Source organism: Vigna unguiculata, chromosome 8 (genome assembly GCF_037176805.1).
Source record: "Vigna unguiculata cultivar grain cowpea cultivar isolate G323 ecotype 2 chromosome 8, ASM3717680v1, whole genome shotgun sequence".
NCBI classification, from domain to species: domain Eukaryota; kingdom Viridiplantae; phylum Streptophyta; class Magnoliopsida; order Fabales; family Fabaceae; genus Vigna; species Vigna unguiculata.
Window position 1 is genome coordinate 39,045,349 of NC_140799.1, and position 16,630 is coordinate 39,061,978.

The 16,630-nt window shown below is 29.2% G+C and overlaps 2 protein-coding genes and 1 pseudogene across 4 annotated transcripts; 2 read left to right on the forward strand and 1 right to left on the reverse strand.

The window, feature by feature from the left end:
- Positions 1-1,431: 1,431 nt before the first annotated feature.
- On the reverse strand, positions 1,432-3,134 carry LOC114195156 (uncharacterized). Its single transcript, XM_085665431.1, has 5 exons — positions 2,990-3,134; positions 2,536-2,678; positions 2,354-2,451; positions 1,954-2,174; positions 1,432-1,802 (listed from the first exon to the last, which is right to left on the reverse strand). Exons 1-5 carry the CDS (start codon positions 3,132-3,134, stop codon positions 1,432-1,434), a joined length of 978 nt encoding a protein of 325 aa, XP_085521557.1.
- Positions 3,135-4,931: 1,797 nt separating this feature from the next.
- On the forward strand, positions 4,932-7,616 carry LOC114195552 (elongation factor 1-beta-like). Its single transcript, XM_028086060.2, has 6 exons — positions 4,932-5,159; positions 5,268-5,384; positions 5,500-5,572; positions 6,548-6,662; positions 6,894-7,007; positions 7,256-7,616. The coding sequence occupies exons 1-6, from the start codon at positions 5,074-5,076 to the stop codon at positions 7,417-7,419; spliced, it is 669 nt and encodes a 222-aa protein (XP_027941861.1). The 5' UTR covers positions 4,932-5,073; the 3' UTR covers positions 7,420-7,616.
- A 4,917-nt stretch (positions 7,617-12,533) lies between these two features.
- Positions 12,534-15,284, forward strand: LOC114195194 (putative E3 ubiquitin-protein ligase RHC1A pseudogene; annotated as a pseudogene). 2 transcript variants are annotated; one of them, XR_014983972.1, is made up of 2 exons: positions 12,534-12,786; positions 13,968-15,284. The product of XR_014983972.1 is annotated as a putative E3 ubiquitin-protein ligase RHC1A pseudogene, transcript variant X2 (transcript). The 2 variants fall into 2 exon arrangements; XR_014983971.1 differs by having other exon boundaries at positions 12,575-12,849.
- Positions 15,285-16,630: the final 1,346 nt, after the last annotated feature.

Below are 16,630 nucleotides of genomic sequence, written 5' to 3' on the forward strand. Positions count from 1 at the left end.
TTAGTCCTAAGGTTATTTGACACTGTAAGAATTAATACTGTGACACTGCTGTGGCAATTTTATTATATTTAAAGTATAATTTTATTATTATTTAAACTATAATTTTATTATTATTATTACCTATACAATTTTTATTTAAGTAGAAGTTTTACAAACAGAAAACCAAGGCTTTTTTTGGAAGGCTTCTATGATCTCACATAAACAACCTTCACATTCCAATTGACGCTTACAATTATATAAGATAAATTATGTTTTAACTAATTAACCATTTTACAATCCACTTTTTTAAAAAAAAAGAAAAAAAATATTAATAAATGATAAAATAATATAGGGTTAAATATGTTTTTGATATTTTAATTTTCAGTAAATTCTGGAATTAATCTATTTCGAAACTTTAGACCAATTTAGTCCTTTATATCTTGAAATATGTGGAATTTGAGTTATTTTTACTGTTTGACACATTTTTGCTTTAATGCTAAATCAAATACAATAATAAGACGCGCTTGAAATATCAAATAAACTTAACAAAATTTGATTAAAAGAACTAAATTTATGTATTTCAAAAGAGAAAGGATTAAATTTGTCTGAAGTTTCGAAATAGACTAATTTCAAAATTAACTTAAAATTACCAAAAACATATTTAATCCAATAACATATGTACAAGAATTTCACTTTGTGTTTTTTTCTCTCAAAATCATTCATTTTTATTTTTATAAATTGATCGTCTAATCCAAACACATGCTGACCGTTTTCACTACTTTTTGTTATTTAAAAGTTATAAAATTTATATCTTATTTTCATTTTTATCAAGTTCATAAGCATCTTACTCTTTATTGTTTCATTTTGATCTAGTTACATGTATATCATATTATACATGCTGGGTTAAACTTTTTTTATAAAAAAAAAATATTATTAATAATTTAATAATAAAAAGATACATATTTCCTACTTTTTTATTAGCTAACAAAGAAAGTTATAAATTAAATTATGTATATATATTTTGTTTATATACTTAATCTAATATAACTTTTGATAAACTATTTTGCATATGATTTTCACGACCTAATTCAGTTTATCTAAGAGAGGTTCAAATTTAGATTTTGGAGAAAAAGAAGTTTCAGCATAATTCATAGATCAAATAGTTTTTATTTATGTTTACGAGTTTATGCAACTAGGAGTGATGATTGATTGAAATTTTAAAGAGGTATAAAACTGTTTTCTCTTTTTAATTTGGTGAAGAAGCATGAATTCTGGTAGAACCTCTTTGTTAAAGTGTGATATCTTGATTCAAAGTGTTTAAATTTGCAGATTTCAAGAACACCTGGATACAATTTAATAATTCTACTGAGAATAACAGTTGATAAAATAGATTTAAAGAAGAATAGGATCTATTAACACAAATGTGGAATGAATATAGGTATAAATTTGAAACTAGTTCCTTACATGAAAATTACTCAAACTGAAATATTGTTCACGCACTGTGTATTCTTCGGCCTTTCCAAGAAAAAAGTTTTTAGCACCACCAAGAGATGAGGACCTTTCTTCTTTCTGTTTTCTTTCCCTGTTGCTACCACCACAAGTTATGTCACAGTTTTCCTCTTTTAACTTCAGTTCAGGTTTTAGGTCCTTCTCCCTATTACCATGATTTCTGCTTGCTTTTTGTTCTTCATGTGTTTGATTAACCCTTTGCTCACTGCTCTTTCTTTCTGTGCTCTGATCAGGAGTTGAATACCATACTTCATCATGAGGACTCTTTTGTCCCTGTGGTTGTTTCTGGTTCATTGAATAATCTGTTACTGTACCTGCACAGGTAGTTGGTACAAGGCACAATTCTTTAACATGTTAACCCACATGTGAATGCAGAAATGAAAAGTTTAGAAGATGATAAAGAACACAAGTTAATATCATGTGTACATGCAACCAGAGGAAGTATGAGAGTATTGGAGTATTTACTGTGCGGAGAAGTCTCAGTGCTGAAGAGGTAAACATGTTCAGCTGAAATGTCTGGTAGTGGGATACTCTCGGTGTTTGTTTCATTAGTGCTGCTACTGGGGCGTGATTCATGGGGGAGGTGTAGTGGTCCTCTTAAACGTGTAATTTTATTGAAACGCCTTACTCTTAATATACCACACGAAAGCTTCTTGAGGAAATACTCCTCATCATTCTTCATTTTCCTGTCACCAGGTTTTAGCAAGATCATTCACTAAAAAAAGTTTCCATTTTACAAACTATATATCAGATTTAACAGTCTTCAGATGAAAAGTTTCAAAAGGGTTATGCTGTTCTTGCATATCTAGTCAATGTATAATTTCACATATAGTTTCTGATAGCAAGTTTAAATTAATCTTATTACCTGTCTAGTATAAGCCATGTTGCCTTTAACTTCAAGGCTGATTTCAGTGCAACTGCCTTCAATGACGACCCTAAAGCCATTTCTATCTTAAATCCAACCTGAAAATATGGTGTGCAAAGTTAACAAGATTAAAAAATAGAGGGTTTATGGTTTTCTTCACTAGTATTTATAAATCATATCACCTTTTCTGATTTGTATTGCTGAAAAATACGAGCAATGTCTTCATTGTTCATATACTGTTCCTTCTTCCTTGCAACTTGTGCCTCTACCATCTTCTGGTTTGCTCCAATCATTAATCTGCAATCCACACTGCTTTTGTACCCCACTACAAAAAATCACGTGTTAAAAAGTGAACTTCAAACCTAATCGACTTATAAGATAAGGTTTGCATCCATTTATCCATTTATATACTGTAAATTGATCTTTATCATCAGTAGATGCAAGACTTTCAACCCATCAGAACCAGAAAAAAGGATTAATATGCTTTAGAGAAACAGACAGATTAATCAACCCAACAAAACACTTATTGACTCATGGTGCTTTGGTTTTCCATTTTCTTTCTTCCAAAAACCATTTCAAGGGGTGAATAGAACAACATCATAAGAAGCTCCCTGCAATCTGAGGAAGATTACTCACTGGGAGTCACAACTTGATGCATGACTGCAATCAGTGTGAGAACATCTCCTGGCAAAAGAGACAAGCTACGCAGAGACCATTCCAAAATTCTTACATTGATTTCTCGAGATGCATCATGAATCACTACCACACTTTGCCCCTCCATTGCCCTACCCTTGTTGAGGAACTCCACCTTTATTTTTTCACTTTTATTGCAGTGTTGTGTAGCAAAGTAAGTTTCAGCAGCTTAATAAGTACGAGTTTATCACCTTCACAAGGTGCTGAAGACAGTGTGTGTCCAAATTCAGATGATATCTTATGACATCATTTCTTGTGCTTATCGAGCATCCTAAGTAACCCCTTCAAAGTTGTTATTCATGATTGGCCTTAATGGCGCAGCTTTGGTAAAATCTAAGCCAATTCCCCTAACCATTGTCCTTCAAGAATTGTCACATAAGTAGGACAAGAAATTTGACCAAACGTTCGATGAGAACGAATGGTTTTTTGGTGAGGTAACGAAATTACCAAGCCTGATTCTTCTGCATGATTATGCTCTGCAGCTGTAGAAGCTTCAGGCTTGTGTACAAATTTGTGTCTTTGACATACATGAAATGTGGGAAATCGTAATGAAAAGGGTTGGACCAAAACTCAAGTTGAATCTGAACCTATGTGATTGTACTATTCACCAAAGGTTCATTCCAGAGACAGCAACATAGCTAGGTAGGGGTATTGTAAGTTCCGTTTTATCTATGTTTTATATAGATTACAAGATTTTGACTGGTTTGATACTTTTATATCAGATCAATACATCAAAAGGTCTTTTTGACCTTATTTAAAATAAAATAAAACCATGATATTAACTTTTAAAATTAAGTTAGTCCATAAACTTGCAAATTGTTCTTGAAAAAACAAAGAGTGACTTTAATTTAGACAACTTTTCTTTTCCAACTTAATTCAACTGCATTGATCAAACCTACTTTACCATTTACCATTTGTGTATAAAAGTTTGGATGGTCACTGTGATTAAAGATTCTAGCAAAATGAAAAATATTGATGTGTTTTTTACTTAATCCCTTCATTTTTTTTTTTAATTTTCAATTTCTATAACTACTAAATTTATGGTTTGTTCATACAAATTTTGATTTTTTTTAAATAGGAAGAATCATGCATGTGTGGAAAATGAATACCTATCTAATTTTTAAAACAGAAAGTACTTGTACTCTATGAAAAATCTTTTGGTAACACCTCAATTCAAAGAGCACAAATCACAAATGTATGCTTTGTAGTAATTCAATTTGTTATGTTTTTTAATTAGTAAATTTGTCTTTTATACTTGTCTAGCTTTTGGCATATATATATATATATATATATATATATATATATATATATATATATATATATATAGGTATAATTGAGTGTAATGTATAGTTTGTGGAGAGTATGTGCACAAGATTCAGCATGATCTAGAACGTTTATTATGTATTATGATGGGTGTAAATTGTTTTTTCAATATCTTCTAAAGTTAAAGGACCATAATATTTATTTTACTTTGATCTTTAAAATTAAGGGTCTTAATCATCTAACAAATTACAATTAAGAAACTGAAAACAAAAATTGTTAAAAAAAATCAAAGAATTAACAACTATCAGGTCATCTTGAACAATACTCACAGCAGCAGAGTCATTATATTGTTTTATAAAAATTACCCTTTCGAGTTAAAAAAAGTAATTTTTGAAGGGAAAAGAAATAATTCTATGAGTAACCTTGAATTTTCATTTTAACGAATAGATTTATTTGTTTGAAAATAACTCATTTTGTTATAAATTTTATCTTTTAAAAATATATATATTTTAATGCCTTTTAGTCTTTATAACTTTAAAAGTTAAAGACTTAAAAAATTAGAAAGTATAATTACAAGAATTAGAAAAAGGTTAAACAAATAATTAAAATCTACGTGAATTTCAGTTCAGAAGTCTAAGGTTGGGACTGATCTAGGGTTTGTGACTATGCAGACTATAAATATCAATCTTTGAACAAAGACAGAGGCCTTTTCTACTCTTACCACTCCTCACTCTGCACTGACACTCTTCAATTCAATCACACCGATGGCCGTCACCTTCTCAGATCTACACACCGAAGAGGGTATCAAATCCCTCGATCAATTCCTTTCTGGGAAAACCTATATTTCTGGGTAACACTTATACCATTCATTCATTTTCCATTAAAAAACCAATCTTTCACTGTTTCTGATATTTGGGTGATTGAATCTGTATGTGGCTTATTTTTTGTTTGAGTTCAGGGATCTATTCACAAAGGATGATATCAAAGTGTATGCAGCTGTTTTGGAAAAGCCTGGGAACTCTTTCCCCAATGCTGCCAAGTGGTACGAAGTTGTCTCTTCTCATCTTGCCTCAAGGTTTGTTCCTCTCTCACTTCATTTCCTCTTTTTTTTTTTTTTCTGCTGCAAATTCTGCATCTTTTTCTTTGTCGGATTTTGCCATTTTTGTTAATATTAAATTTTATTTGAGTAGCTTCCCTGGGAAGGCTCAAGGGGTTAGATTCAGTGCCGTAGGTGCTCCAGCTGAAGCTGCACCTGCCAAAGCGGTATGTGTTTTCTCTAATCTTATATTTGTGTTGTCTCAGTGTAATTTTCTTTTGAAAAAATCGTTTCTTATATTGAAAATGCATAAATAATTTAGTCGTAAATCGTGAATTTTGTTTATGGGAATGAGAGGCATGGCACTAAGGGACCTGGATTCCCTTCTGTCTGAAATGTAATTGCAGAGGATCTTTAATTGAGCCATTGGATTATGCTGCAGGACCTTGCACTTGCAGTTGCTTTTTGTCACTGCTGGGAATTTGGGTCCTATTTCATAGAAGAGTTAGGAAGTGGCTTGCATGCACTCACAGAGTGTGTGTGAAAGTATAATCTTACCAGTTTTTTTGTTTTGTTTTTCAGACTTTATAAGGTTAATAGAATATAAATGAAAGGACCATCTTGGGATTATGTTTGTAGGGTTGGCTGAATGAAATTTGAATGTAGAGAATCCAGGTCTGAAAGAAATGGAGGATGCTGACAATCATTATCTCCGTTTCTATTAGCATGTTTGTGCTGACAATCATTATCTCCAAAACACCCTCTTTCTAAGGATGGGATATAGCTGGTGTGATAGCGAGGGATACAATAAGTTCAATAAATCTCAATAAAATAGGTTTTGAATCATCTTAAAAATGGAAAATATAAAAAAAAAATGTCTAAAACAGTTTAATTGCCTCTTAGCTGATTCATTCATAATTTTTACATCAGTTAAGTTAACCCCTCACACTAGTTAAGCAATTCTGACACTATTAAAACTATCTTGATTGGGTTCATCAAGATGTGTCTATTAAGTGAACTCGTTATCTAGGATAACAATATTAGAAGCAGTACACGTATTCTAGAATTCTAGAATATAAACTTTTGGCTTTGTAGTATTCTGATACTTATTGTGAAATGCTATATATTATTGTGGCTGTGCAGTAGCTGCTAAGTGGACTTATTCAACTGATGTAATCATTGGGATTTATTTGAATTGTCAGGCTGCTGCTGAAGAAGATGATGATGATCTTGATCTCTTTGGTGACGAGACAGAGGAGGATAAGAAGGCAGCAGAGGAAAGGGAGGCTGCTAAAAAGTCTGCCAAGAAAAAAGAGAGTAAGCTTTCTTAAGAGCATACAACATTGATAGAAGCTGTTCTTGACTTTGTTTAAGTCACGTAAAATTCTCTTGCTATTTGGGAAAGGTAGAAGCTAGGCATGTTGCTATACAGTACAATAATAGGTTGAAATTTATGAGAACTTGTCACATACAGGGACTTTTTCTTATCTCTATATTTTACTTTATTGCTGAAATTGTTGGAAACTGTAACTAAATGACATTGTATAGGTGGCAAGTCTTCTGTCCTACTCGATGTTAAGCCTTGGGATGATGAGACCGACATGAAGAAGCTGGAAGAGGCTGTCCGCAGTATTGAGATGCCTGGTTTATTGTGGGGAGCATGTATGTTCAAAGTTTCATAAACTTTTCTCATGCAAATTTGATGCATTCACTATAATGGCTATGAACTGTCTGTAAATTTTCGTATCCTATCAGTCAATCAGAAATCAGTGTTAACATGATTTTTAAGATAATTATTGTTTAAGTCCAAAGAAAGCTACTTTACATAGTAGTTTGTGATTGGATGACATTATCTTTTTGTTGAAAACATTAGAATGTGTATCTAAAATGGCTTGTTTGAATTGATACAGCCAAACTGGTGCCAGTGGGATATGGAATCAAGAAGTTGCAGATCATGATGACTATTGTGGATGACCTTGTGTCTGTGGACACCCTCATCGAAGAACGCCTTACAGTTGAACCATGCAATGAGTATATCCAAAGTTGTGACATTGTTGCATTCAACAAAATTTAAGTTTTCTTGTTGGACTTTGAGTTTGGCCATTTTCAAGCGGCTGATATGTTTGGTCTGTTTCGGTAGTGGTTTTGTTGCAAGAATTGTGAGAAGGAAAAAAACAGATAGATATATCGAGTATCCATGTTATGGTGTAACTTTGAATATTACTTTTTTATTTAGATATTAAGATAAATGAACGATGTTCTTGCATTTAATTGTTTATAAGTTTCTCAACTCTAGTTTCATTGAATCTGCTTCTTCAGGGTGTGTAGCATGAAACAGGTTTGGTTCTGACACGTTGTAACGATTATATACTTTCTTTTTAAGCTATTTTGTTGGTGCTTAATTGTTCTTGGAACCAACCAAGAATATTCCCTTCACCAAAGCCAAATTTGCTGACTTTGGCTTTATCAACTTCACCGATTACAGCCACCACTGCAACTGCAGAATTGTGATTTCATTCTTCTGTAGTATATTTCTAGAATTCTTCATACTAAAGTATATTATTATGTAGATTTTACCTTCGACTAAGATTGTAGTTTGGTTGGAATTCAATTTTGGTTTAGTATTTAATAACTAAAATTTTGGTGTTTGAAAAAGTTGGATGACAGATTAATTTATATTATTTGAATTTGAATTTATTTCAAATGAGTACAAATAATGTTTGATATTTTAAATTGAAGATGAGATGAACATACCGTTTTAAATGAGTAAAATATCATTAATTTGTTATGTCATCTTAAAACACAACTTTTTTATATATTTATTTTATTTGTTTATTTCTATTTAATTAATGTTTGATGTTTTTATTTTATATTTATATAGTTATAATTTTTGAGATTTTTTATATTAAATATTTGAGAATATTACTTTTTATTGTGATTTTTATTTTCTATAAAATTATATAATTAATATTTAGAAAAGTAAAACATGATATAAAAGTTTGAGTATATCTGTTTTCTAAAAAAGTTAGAATATATATATATATATATATATATATATATATATATATATATAGATCAAAAATTAATTTTTATTTCAAAATTAAAATGATCAAATCTAAGCCCCCTCTGTCTCTGATATTTGATGAGTGACAAAATGCTTAAACAAATGTGATTAATGCATTAATAAGGCACTGTTGGATCCATTCATAATTGATGTAGGTCACTTCTATATTATATTATCTGTCTCTTCTACGTGTCTTTCTGGAATTTTTTTTTAATAATAAAATAAATAGTTGAGTTTGAGAGAAATGAAAGTAACCAAACAAATTTAACAAAGTTGGTAAACAGTTGACTTTCTTAAATTTATTATTGCTTAATTTTTTTATTATGTGTACGAAGAAAATTTTGTTTAAGAAAAGTTTACTTTGTGATTCGAAGATTATTTATTACTCTCAAGTGTCAATTAAAAATATTTTGATGTAAAAAAAGAAAAGAAATAAATGTTAGTAAAGTATTGTTCACATTATTGTTTTAACGTTTTTATAATGAAACTTTATGATGATTTTGTCAAATAACTGCCGAGTTCATTATTTATCAGTGAAATTTTAAAATAAATCCCAGACATATTTGCCGGAAATATATAAAAATATGCTGCTTATGTTTTTAATGTGAATTTTATTTAAATACATTTAAGTATTCACTAAAAAGAATTGGTTGCACAATATTCATAAAATACAATGCATCACATTTTTATTTTCAATTCTAACTTACTTAAGAATAAAAATGGTAAATGTTTGGTGTTTTTGAATTAAATGTTATTTTAAATGATTTCATCATTTAAAAAAATTCAAAAAATATTAATTGTTAATTTTTATTATTGAAGAGAGTTAACCCATAATTTTTTATTTATTTTTTATAGACAAAACAAAAAAAATATATTAAAATGATATTTTTGATATTAAAAATAAACAAAAAGTATATATTTTTCTGAACTTAGAACTTTATCAGTGATTTCTAAATTCATTCGATTAAAGATCAATTTATAAACTTATTTTAATTTCTTCGGTAATTTAGTACTTAGTTCCAATCCTATGTTCAAACACAATGAAATCTACACCATCCACGTTGTTCTCTTAACAAATTTCTGTCTCATTTTATCAGTTTTTTTTTTTTTAATTATATGTACTTTCAACTATAAAAATGTATTAAAGTTGTAGCTTTTTTTAATAATAATATTTTTATTTAGATATTTCAATTTACATTGTACAGTCATTTTCGCTATAAATTTATATTTTTTTATAAATATTAAATTTTACCGGTACCTATTTGACATTGGATATTAAATATAATTTCACATTTAGACTCAATCATATTACTGTAGTAATAGTAGTCAATCTCCTCAAATTTGTGAGTCAACTTCCTATGGTAAGTTGACTGATATATTTAAAAATATTAAAAAATAAATAAACAAGTTGGCCAATTAGTTGAATGAAAAAATATAAAAGTTAGATACTTAGTACAACAATAACACAAATATTAAAAGAATTACATTTTAAAATATTTAAATTTATGAGATACTTGCAACTTAAATCAGACATTTATCTATAAAAAAACAAAGAAAATAGGTTACATAGTATGTATTATTGACACATTAGTTTGATCTAACATATTTATTGTCACTATAATATATGATTTTTTTACACTAAATTAATATTTTAGCATTTTTTAAAAGTCCCTTCCTTAGTATTTTTATTTGGTTTATTATGTTGAAAATAACGTGGAAATAAGAAAATCAAAACCAAATAACACTTACCCCTAAATTAAAAGTTATAGTCTATAGTTAAGACACTTAAGCAATTCAAAAATTGAATTTATAATCTTAACTTTTAAGCAATTCGAAAATTGAATTTATAATCTTAACTTTTAATATCAATTGATAGAATCAAACACTTATTACTAAGTCAAAAACTATAATTTATAATTAAGGCATAACAATTTTTACTTAAGAGTGTAAACACTTTTCTTATACAATTGCTCCTCATTTTCTTCTTAGTTATTTCAAAAATTGTTAATAAATGCTTCAATATTTGAGTTTTTAATTAAGGTTTGATGCTCGATTTTTAACTTCAAATTGTAATAGGAGGTACCATTTTATTATATACAAAGAAATAAAAAAAAAATTTAATCTAATGAGAATAAAATTATGTTTTTATCAATACTATATTTCTTCTTCTTTTTTAACTACAGAATTGTATATCTGTATTTTAAGAGTGTATATATCTAACCCAATTCACTTAATTTTATTGTGTTGTGTTGAAATATATTAGATATTCAAATTTGTTTTATACTTTGTTATCCTATAAAATTACAGAGAAGGAATAGAGAAGGAATGTTGAGTTTATATTTTTCATATGAAAAATTGTAGTCATCGAAAGATCATATATATATATATATATATATATATATATATATATATATATATATATATATAACATTAATTTTACATACATAAAATTTTTAATATTATTTTAAATCAAAAATTTTAAACAATGAAGTTATGTTTTACTTTTATATAGTTTTTTATTTATACTTGAATTATTCTCAAAAAGAAATAAGTGTTTAGATTGGAAATAATATTTTTTATTTAATTAAAATGATTTCTCTTTGGGATCAAGTATTTTTCTTTAAATAAGATACATAGTAAATTAGTCATACTATTTTAAGTTATCTTTTTTATCTGCATTACTAATTTTTATGCTGATTAATTTTTTAATTTTTTTGTTTTTATATTTACTTTTAACTCAATTGATTTTTATATTTGTTAAATATAATTAATGTGATGATTTTCTTAAATTAATATTAATATTGTTTGAAATGTATTATTTGTGTTAAAATTTGAAAAATATCATATGTTAAACTAGGAATCTTAAGTTGAAAGATAATCTAAATTTTAATATTTAATATTTTCTAAACAACGTTAAATATTAATCTATCTGAAAAAATTAAATTGACTATATTGTATACAAGTTTAATTAAATAAAAGATAAATATTAGAAATAAAAACAAAACAAATCAAATCAAATACTTATTATCAAATTATTAATTAATTTTAATTTTAATTTCTTAAAATATTAAGCCATTTTTATTACTTAAATGGACATTATGCCATCACATCACATTATGCAAAAAATGTCGATTTTTATGATAAAAAAATTTATAGAGTAACAAAAAAAATTGAAATAATTTCCAAATATCTAATATATAATTGATTTTTACTTTAAGTACCATAATTTTTTAAGTTGGGTATCAACTAATAAATAACACATTTTAATTTGAGTATTTTTTTTGCGATTTGTGTCATTTTTACTGTTCATAAATCATTAAAGTTAAAATATATGCCATATTATTTAAATTTGAAGTGTTAAAAATTGGTATACATTAAGTCGCTTAAAACCATATTGATTATTACGATAAAATATAAGTTGAGAGACTGCACAAACATTAAAATATTTTAAAATTATCCAGCATGGATAATATAATATTATATATTATAGACAAAATATAAATAAACAATTTTTTTCATGAATTTAAACCAAAAAGTAAAATATTTGATTTAATAGACACTTAATTTAAAAAAAATCACTAAATTTTAAAGAAAAGATAATTATGTCTAAGAAATTTAAATCTTTTTAAGAAAAATGTGTGTTTAAAATGTTATAATTATGTAAGAAGCTAAATCATATCTTATCATAGTATTCAAAAGAAAATACTTTCTTGGTGTTTCTTGTTAATCCTTACTCTATTCTCAGTATTCAAAACAAAATACTAATTAAAATAAAAAAAATTAAATAAACAAGAATTATATTATTTTACTTAAACGTGAAACAATTTTTTATACTATTTAAAGTTTTTCCTGTCAACAAATTCAACTCATTCATGTTAGATTATTATAAGGTAACAAATAATTTCGTATTTAAACATAGGATTCACAATTGTTACTTATGTCTATGAAGATATTTGTCTTTGCCAAAAATGTTACCCTCGATTTAAGATAGAATCATAGAATGAACTCACAAAAACGCAATAGGAATGTTCTAAAATGATATTAGCAATAAAAAAAGTTTATAAATTGATGACAAAATCAAACCAGATCACCAAATAAATAGTTCCGTGTTGTGTTTAAATTTGATTCATAAGGTTGTACAAGATAACTCGTGTAACTGCAATTCTGCAACAAACACGGTAAAAAAAAAATGGCTGTTTCATGAACTATTCCATGGAAACTGCTGATAGTTTGTGTTGGAAATTCCACTATGTTTCTTTTCTTCCACTAGGAATTTTACTTTAGTTTATTGTATAAAAGAAAGAGTCCCAACACAAATTCTGAAGTGGTAAAAACAAGACTTTTGCATCATCGGAACAAACCTCAGAAGCATAAAAGGTCATCTTCTCTCTCCCTCTCTCTCTACTTTCTCTCTCTTTTCCTAAAACTCGGAATCTTTAGGTACTAACCTTTGAGTTCTTGCTTCTTCTTTTTTCCTTTGATAAGTTCACTATGATGAATTCTGAACCTTTCTGAACTGATGCAATTTTTTTGGGTTTATACCTCTTTTTTGTGGTTGATTATGTATGATTTCGAGCTTAATTTGGCCATTATAGTAACTGGGTATTGATAAATTGAATCCCCATTTGAAAAAAACCTCTTCTTTTTTAACAAGTTTGTTGCTATCTTCTTTAATTTAACTTGGGGTTTAGGTATGCTTTCTCTCCACTGTTACTGTTTCTCACGATAAGTGCTCTCTGAATCATGGATGAGTTTTGTTGTTCCTTTATTCATCTTTGATAATTGTTGTAAATCCTTCTAGGAAAACCTTGATTTCATTTCAACTTTTCTATTATGATTGATATGCGAGCATTTCCCCCTTGTTACTGTTGGACCTGATTCCTTAAACTGTTCTTTGTTGTGTTGAAGGATGGAAGCATGGCTTCTCTAGAAAGCAGATTGTTTCTGCAATTGTTCTTTCTGTGAAATTTTACACTGATATCTAGCATCTGGTTTTGATGATTACAATTTGTGATTTGTAAACTGTTGTGAAATTTAGGTGCACTTGCAACAAAATTTCTGTTACATTATATAATTATGGTTAAAATATATTGAAAATCTCTACATTATGAGAGTAAGCCATTAAAAAGGTGTGACCAGCACCCTTTCTTGAGCCCAATAAACTTCAGTTTTTTTTGCAAAAACAATCAAAGAATATGTGGCTAGCTTTTCTTTCATCAAATTTGTTCTAGTGTTTCATATTTTGATCCGAATGTATATGTATAACTCTGGATCAACAACTCCTTTGTTCAGATTAGTCTTGACTGTTGACTTGTCCTTGGTTCAAATTTTAGTGACAGGACAATTTAATGTGCTTCTATGTACTGCATGATTGACTTGGCCTTGACTTGTTCCTATGAGTTACCAAGTTATTCTATAATACTAGCATAGTTAATTGGTGTATTGAATCTTGTTTACTGATTTCAACTTTGTAGCTATTGTTGTGATTAATCAAATCAATGTTATTCATTTCTGAATATGAGGGTGTCTTTCACACAAAACGTTGAATCTTGGTGCAGATTTTACAGACTAAAAAATCGTGTTAAAAAGAAAGATGTCAAGTGGAGCAACACACTGGTGTTATGCATGCAGACAACCAATTGTGCTTGATGGGGGAGACACTCTCTGTCCTTACTGTGATGGAGGTTTTATACAAGAACTTGATGAGTTGCGAGGAGCAGCGCCGGCACCCCAGCACACATATTCTTCATCACAGTCCGGAGAGTTTCATCAAATGCCCGACCTTTTTGATGCCATACATGCTTTCATGGGGCAGAGAGGTTCTGACCAGAGATTCGGGCTTATGGATGCTGTTGATAACTTCATGAGGCATAGAATGGCTGGAAGAAACTCAAACTTTGATGTTAGAGCAAGGTCAGGTTCTTTCCCAGTTCCTGAACAACAGGGTTGGGGTGTTTTCAGTTCTGGTCCTTATTTGATATTTCATGGCCAAGTTCCTGGATTCACCTTGGCCACTGGCAGCCCTAGAGGTGGTCCTAGGCGTGTTGATTTTGGTGATTACTTCATGGGTCCTGGACTGGAAGAACTCATTGAGCAACTCACCATGAATGACCGGCGAGGTCCACCGCCGGCGGCACGATCTTCGATCGATGCTATGCCTACTATTAGGATCACACAGGCACATCTTCGCTTGGATTCTCACTGTCCAGTTTGTAAAGATAAATTTGAACTTGGCACTGAAGCCAGAGAGATGCCATGCAATCATATCTACCATTCTGACTGCATTGTTCCTTGGTTGGTTCAGCATAACTCGTGTCCTGTTTGCCGTGTTGAGTTGCCACCTCAAGGACAGGTTAGTTCCCGCGGTGCTCGAAGTTTGGGAGGAAGGAATGCCAGCACCAGCACCACCAGCGGCGGTGGTGGTGGCAGTGACAGCAGCTCCAGGAGCAGGGAGAACAACAATAACAACAACAACAACCCTCAGAACCATGGAAGGAGAAACCCCTTATCATTTTTGTGGCCATTTCGCTCCTCTTCTAGCTCAAACAATAGTCATTATTCTGAGAATGGTGGAAGCAGCTCTTCAACCACTCCTGATCAGAATAATGGAACAAGTTATAGTGGCTGGCCTTTTGATCACTAGAAGTGTACCATTTCTTCTCCTGGATAAGTATATTTTCCTGTCTAATAATGCTTGTAATTTAAAATGCCTTAAGAGTTTATTAATATTGTATTTCAAACTTAAGCTCATGTAAGGAAGATAAGATAGAGGCTTCTTAAAATCTTTGTACATGAAATTGTCTGCTCAGTTGAATCTCTTTGAAACTTCAACGTTTCACCTGTCATTATGCAGTTTGATTGTTTCTTGCTGTTTAGTTTGTTTGTTTGGTTTCTTTAGGGTCTTGGCAGCAAGCACAAAATGCCAAAGATCATTTGTTTGTTAGATGAATCTCTTTTGCTGAGCATTAAAAATACATTGAAGTTGGTATATTAATTTTTTTTAATATATTTTAAAACATTAAAGTCAGTATCTGTATTTTGAAGACACAACAAAAGAGTATAGAAAAATCTAAAAAAGAATCCAAATTTGAATGTTGTCAAGCTAATTATGTATATATGTGTTAGCTTGATTCTTGCAAAAAGTTTGGTCTAACAATGAAAGAAGCCTTTAGGAATGATTTGGTTTAGTTGGCAAAAAAGCTTGGTATTTTGATAAGTTTGGTTTGAGTTATAGCCAAAATAGAATTGGAAATTTGTTGGAATTCTGCAAATTGTCAAGGAATGTGTTAGACCTTGCATGCATGCCAATGATGATTAGGTTTCTGTTTGGTTTAACTTTGAGAAAAAAATAAACAAATATTGCACCCATTGACATGACTCTGATGAATAGGTAATTTTTTCTGTCTAAATATCTATAATTCTAACTCTCCTTTGATGCAGAAAAATGTAATACGTACTGCATTGGAAGTTTAATTAACTTTGCTGTATAAAACTGAGGATAAGTCACTATATTCAGTCAATTTATAGATTAAGGAAAGGAGAAAATATCACAGTGGGGGCCAAATTCTAAAGGGGTTTGGAACTTTGTGATGCTTGTTCATATTTGTTTATCTTTATCTTTTAATAATTTTTTGTTTTACCTGACCTTTTCATTCCAGTTTTAACTACAAGTTAAAATCACTGTTATCAACATTCTTTTTTATATATTTTATATTCTATTTAAAATTATAAAAAAACTATAAGTATAAAAAACAATTAAATTGATGAAAAAAAAAATAATAGCATGCTTAATTAAGGAATATCGTATTTAATTAACGTTACAAAACTAAAACTTGAGAAAACTAAATGTTTTTATGAAGATATTAAATGCAATTCTTAAAAGTAAAATAATAATGATAAATATATAACAAGAAAAGGAGGAGAAAGGAAGATCATAATTTCTTGGTTTTAGTTTACATGGTAATAACACAAAGAAATGGATTGTGATTCTTATTTGGGTTAATAATAATAAAAGTGTAAATTTGTAAATAATCACAAGATAATATAGTTGATTAAGGTTATATTAAACTAAAAGTAACTTCAGACAAATAAATTTGACTGTCAAAGCTTTTTCTCAAAGCATAAAAGCAGAACCATTAAAACGTTACAATATTATCACTAAAAAGCTCCAAATTAAAAATAACTATCATTTATTGCTCAAACTTTTCTTGTTTATTTTAAA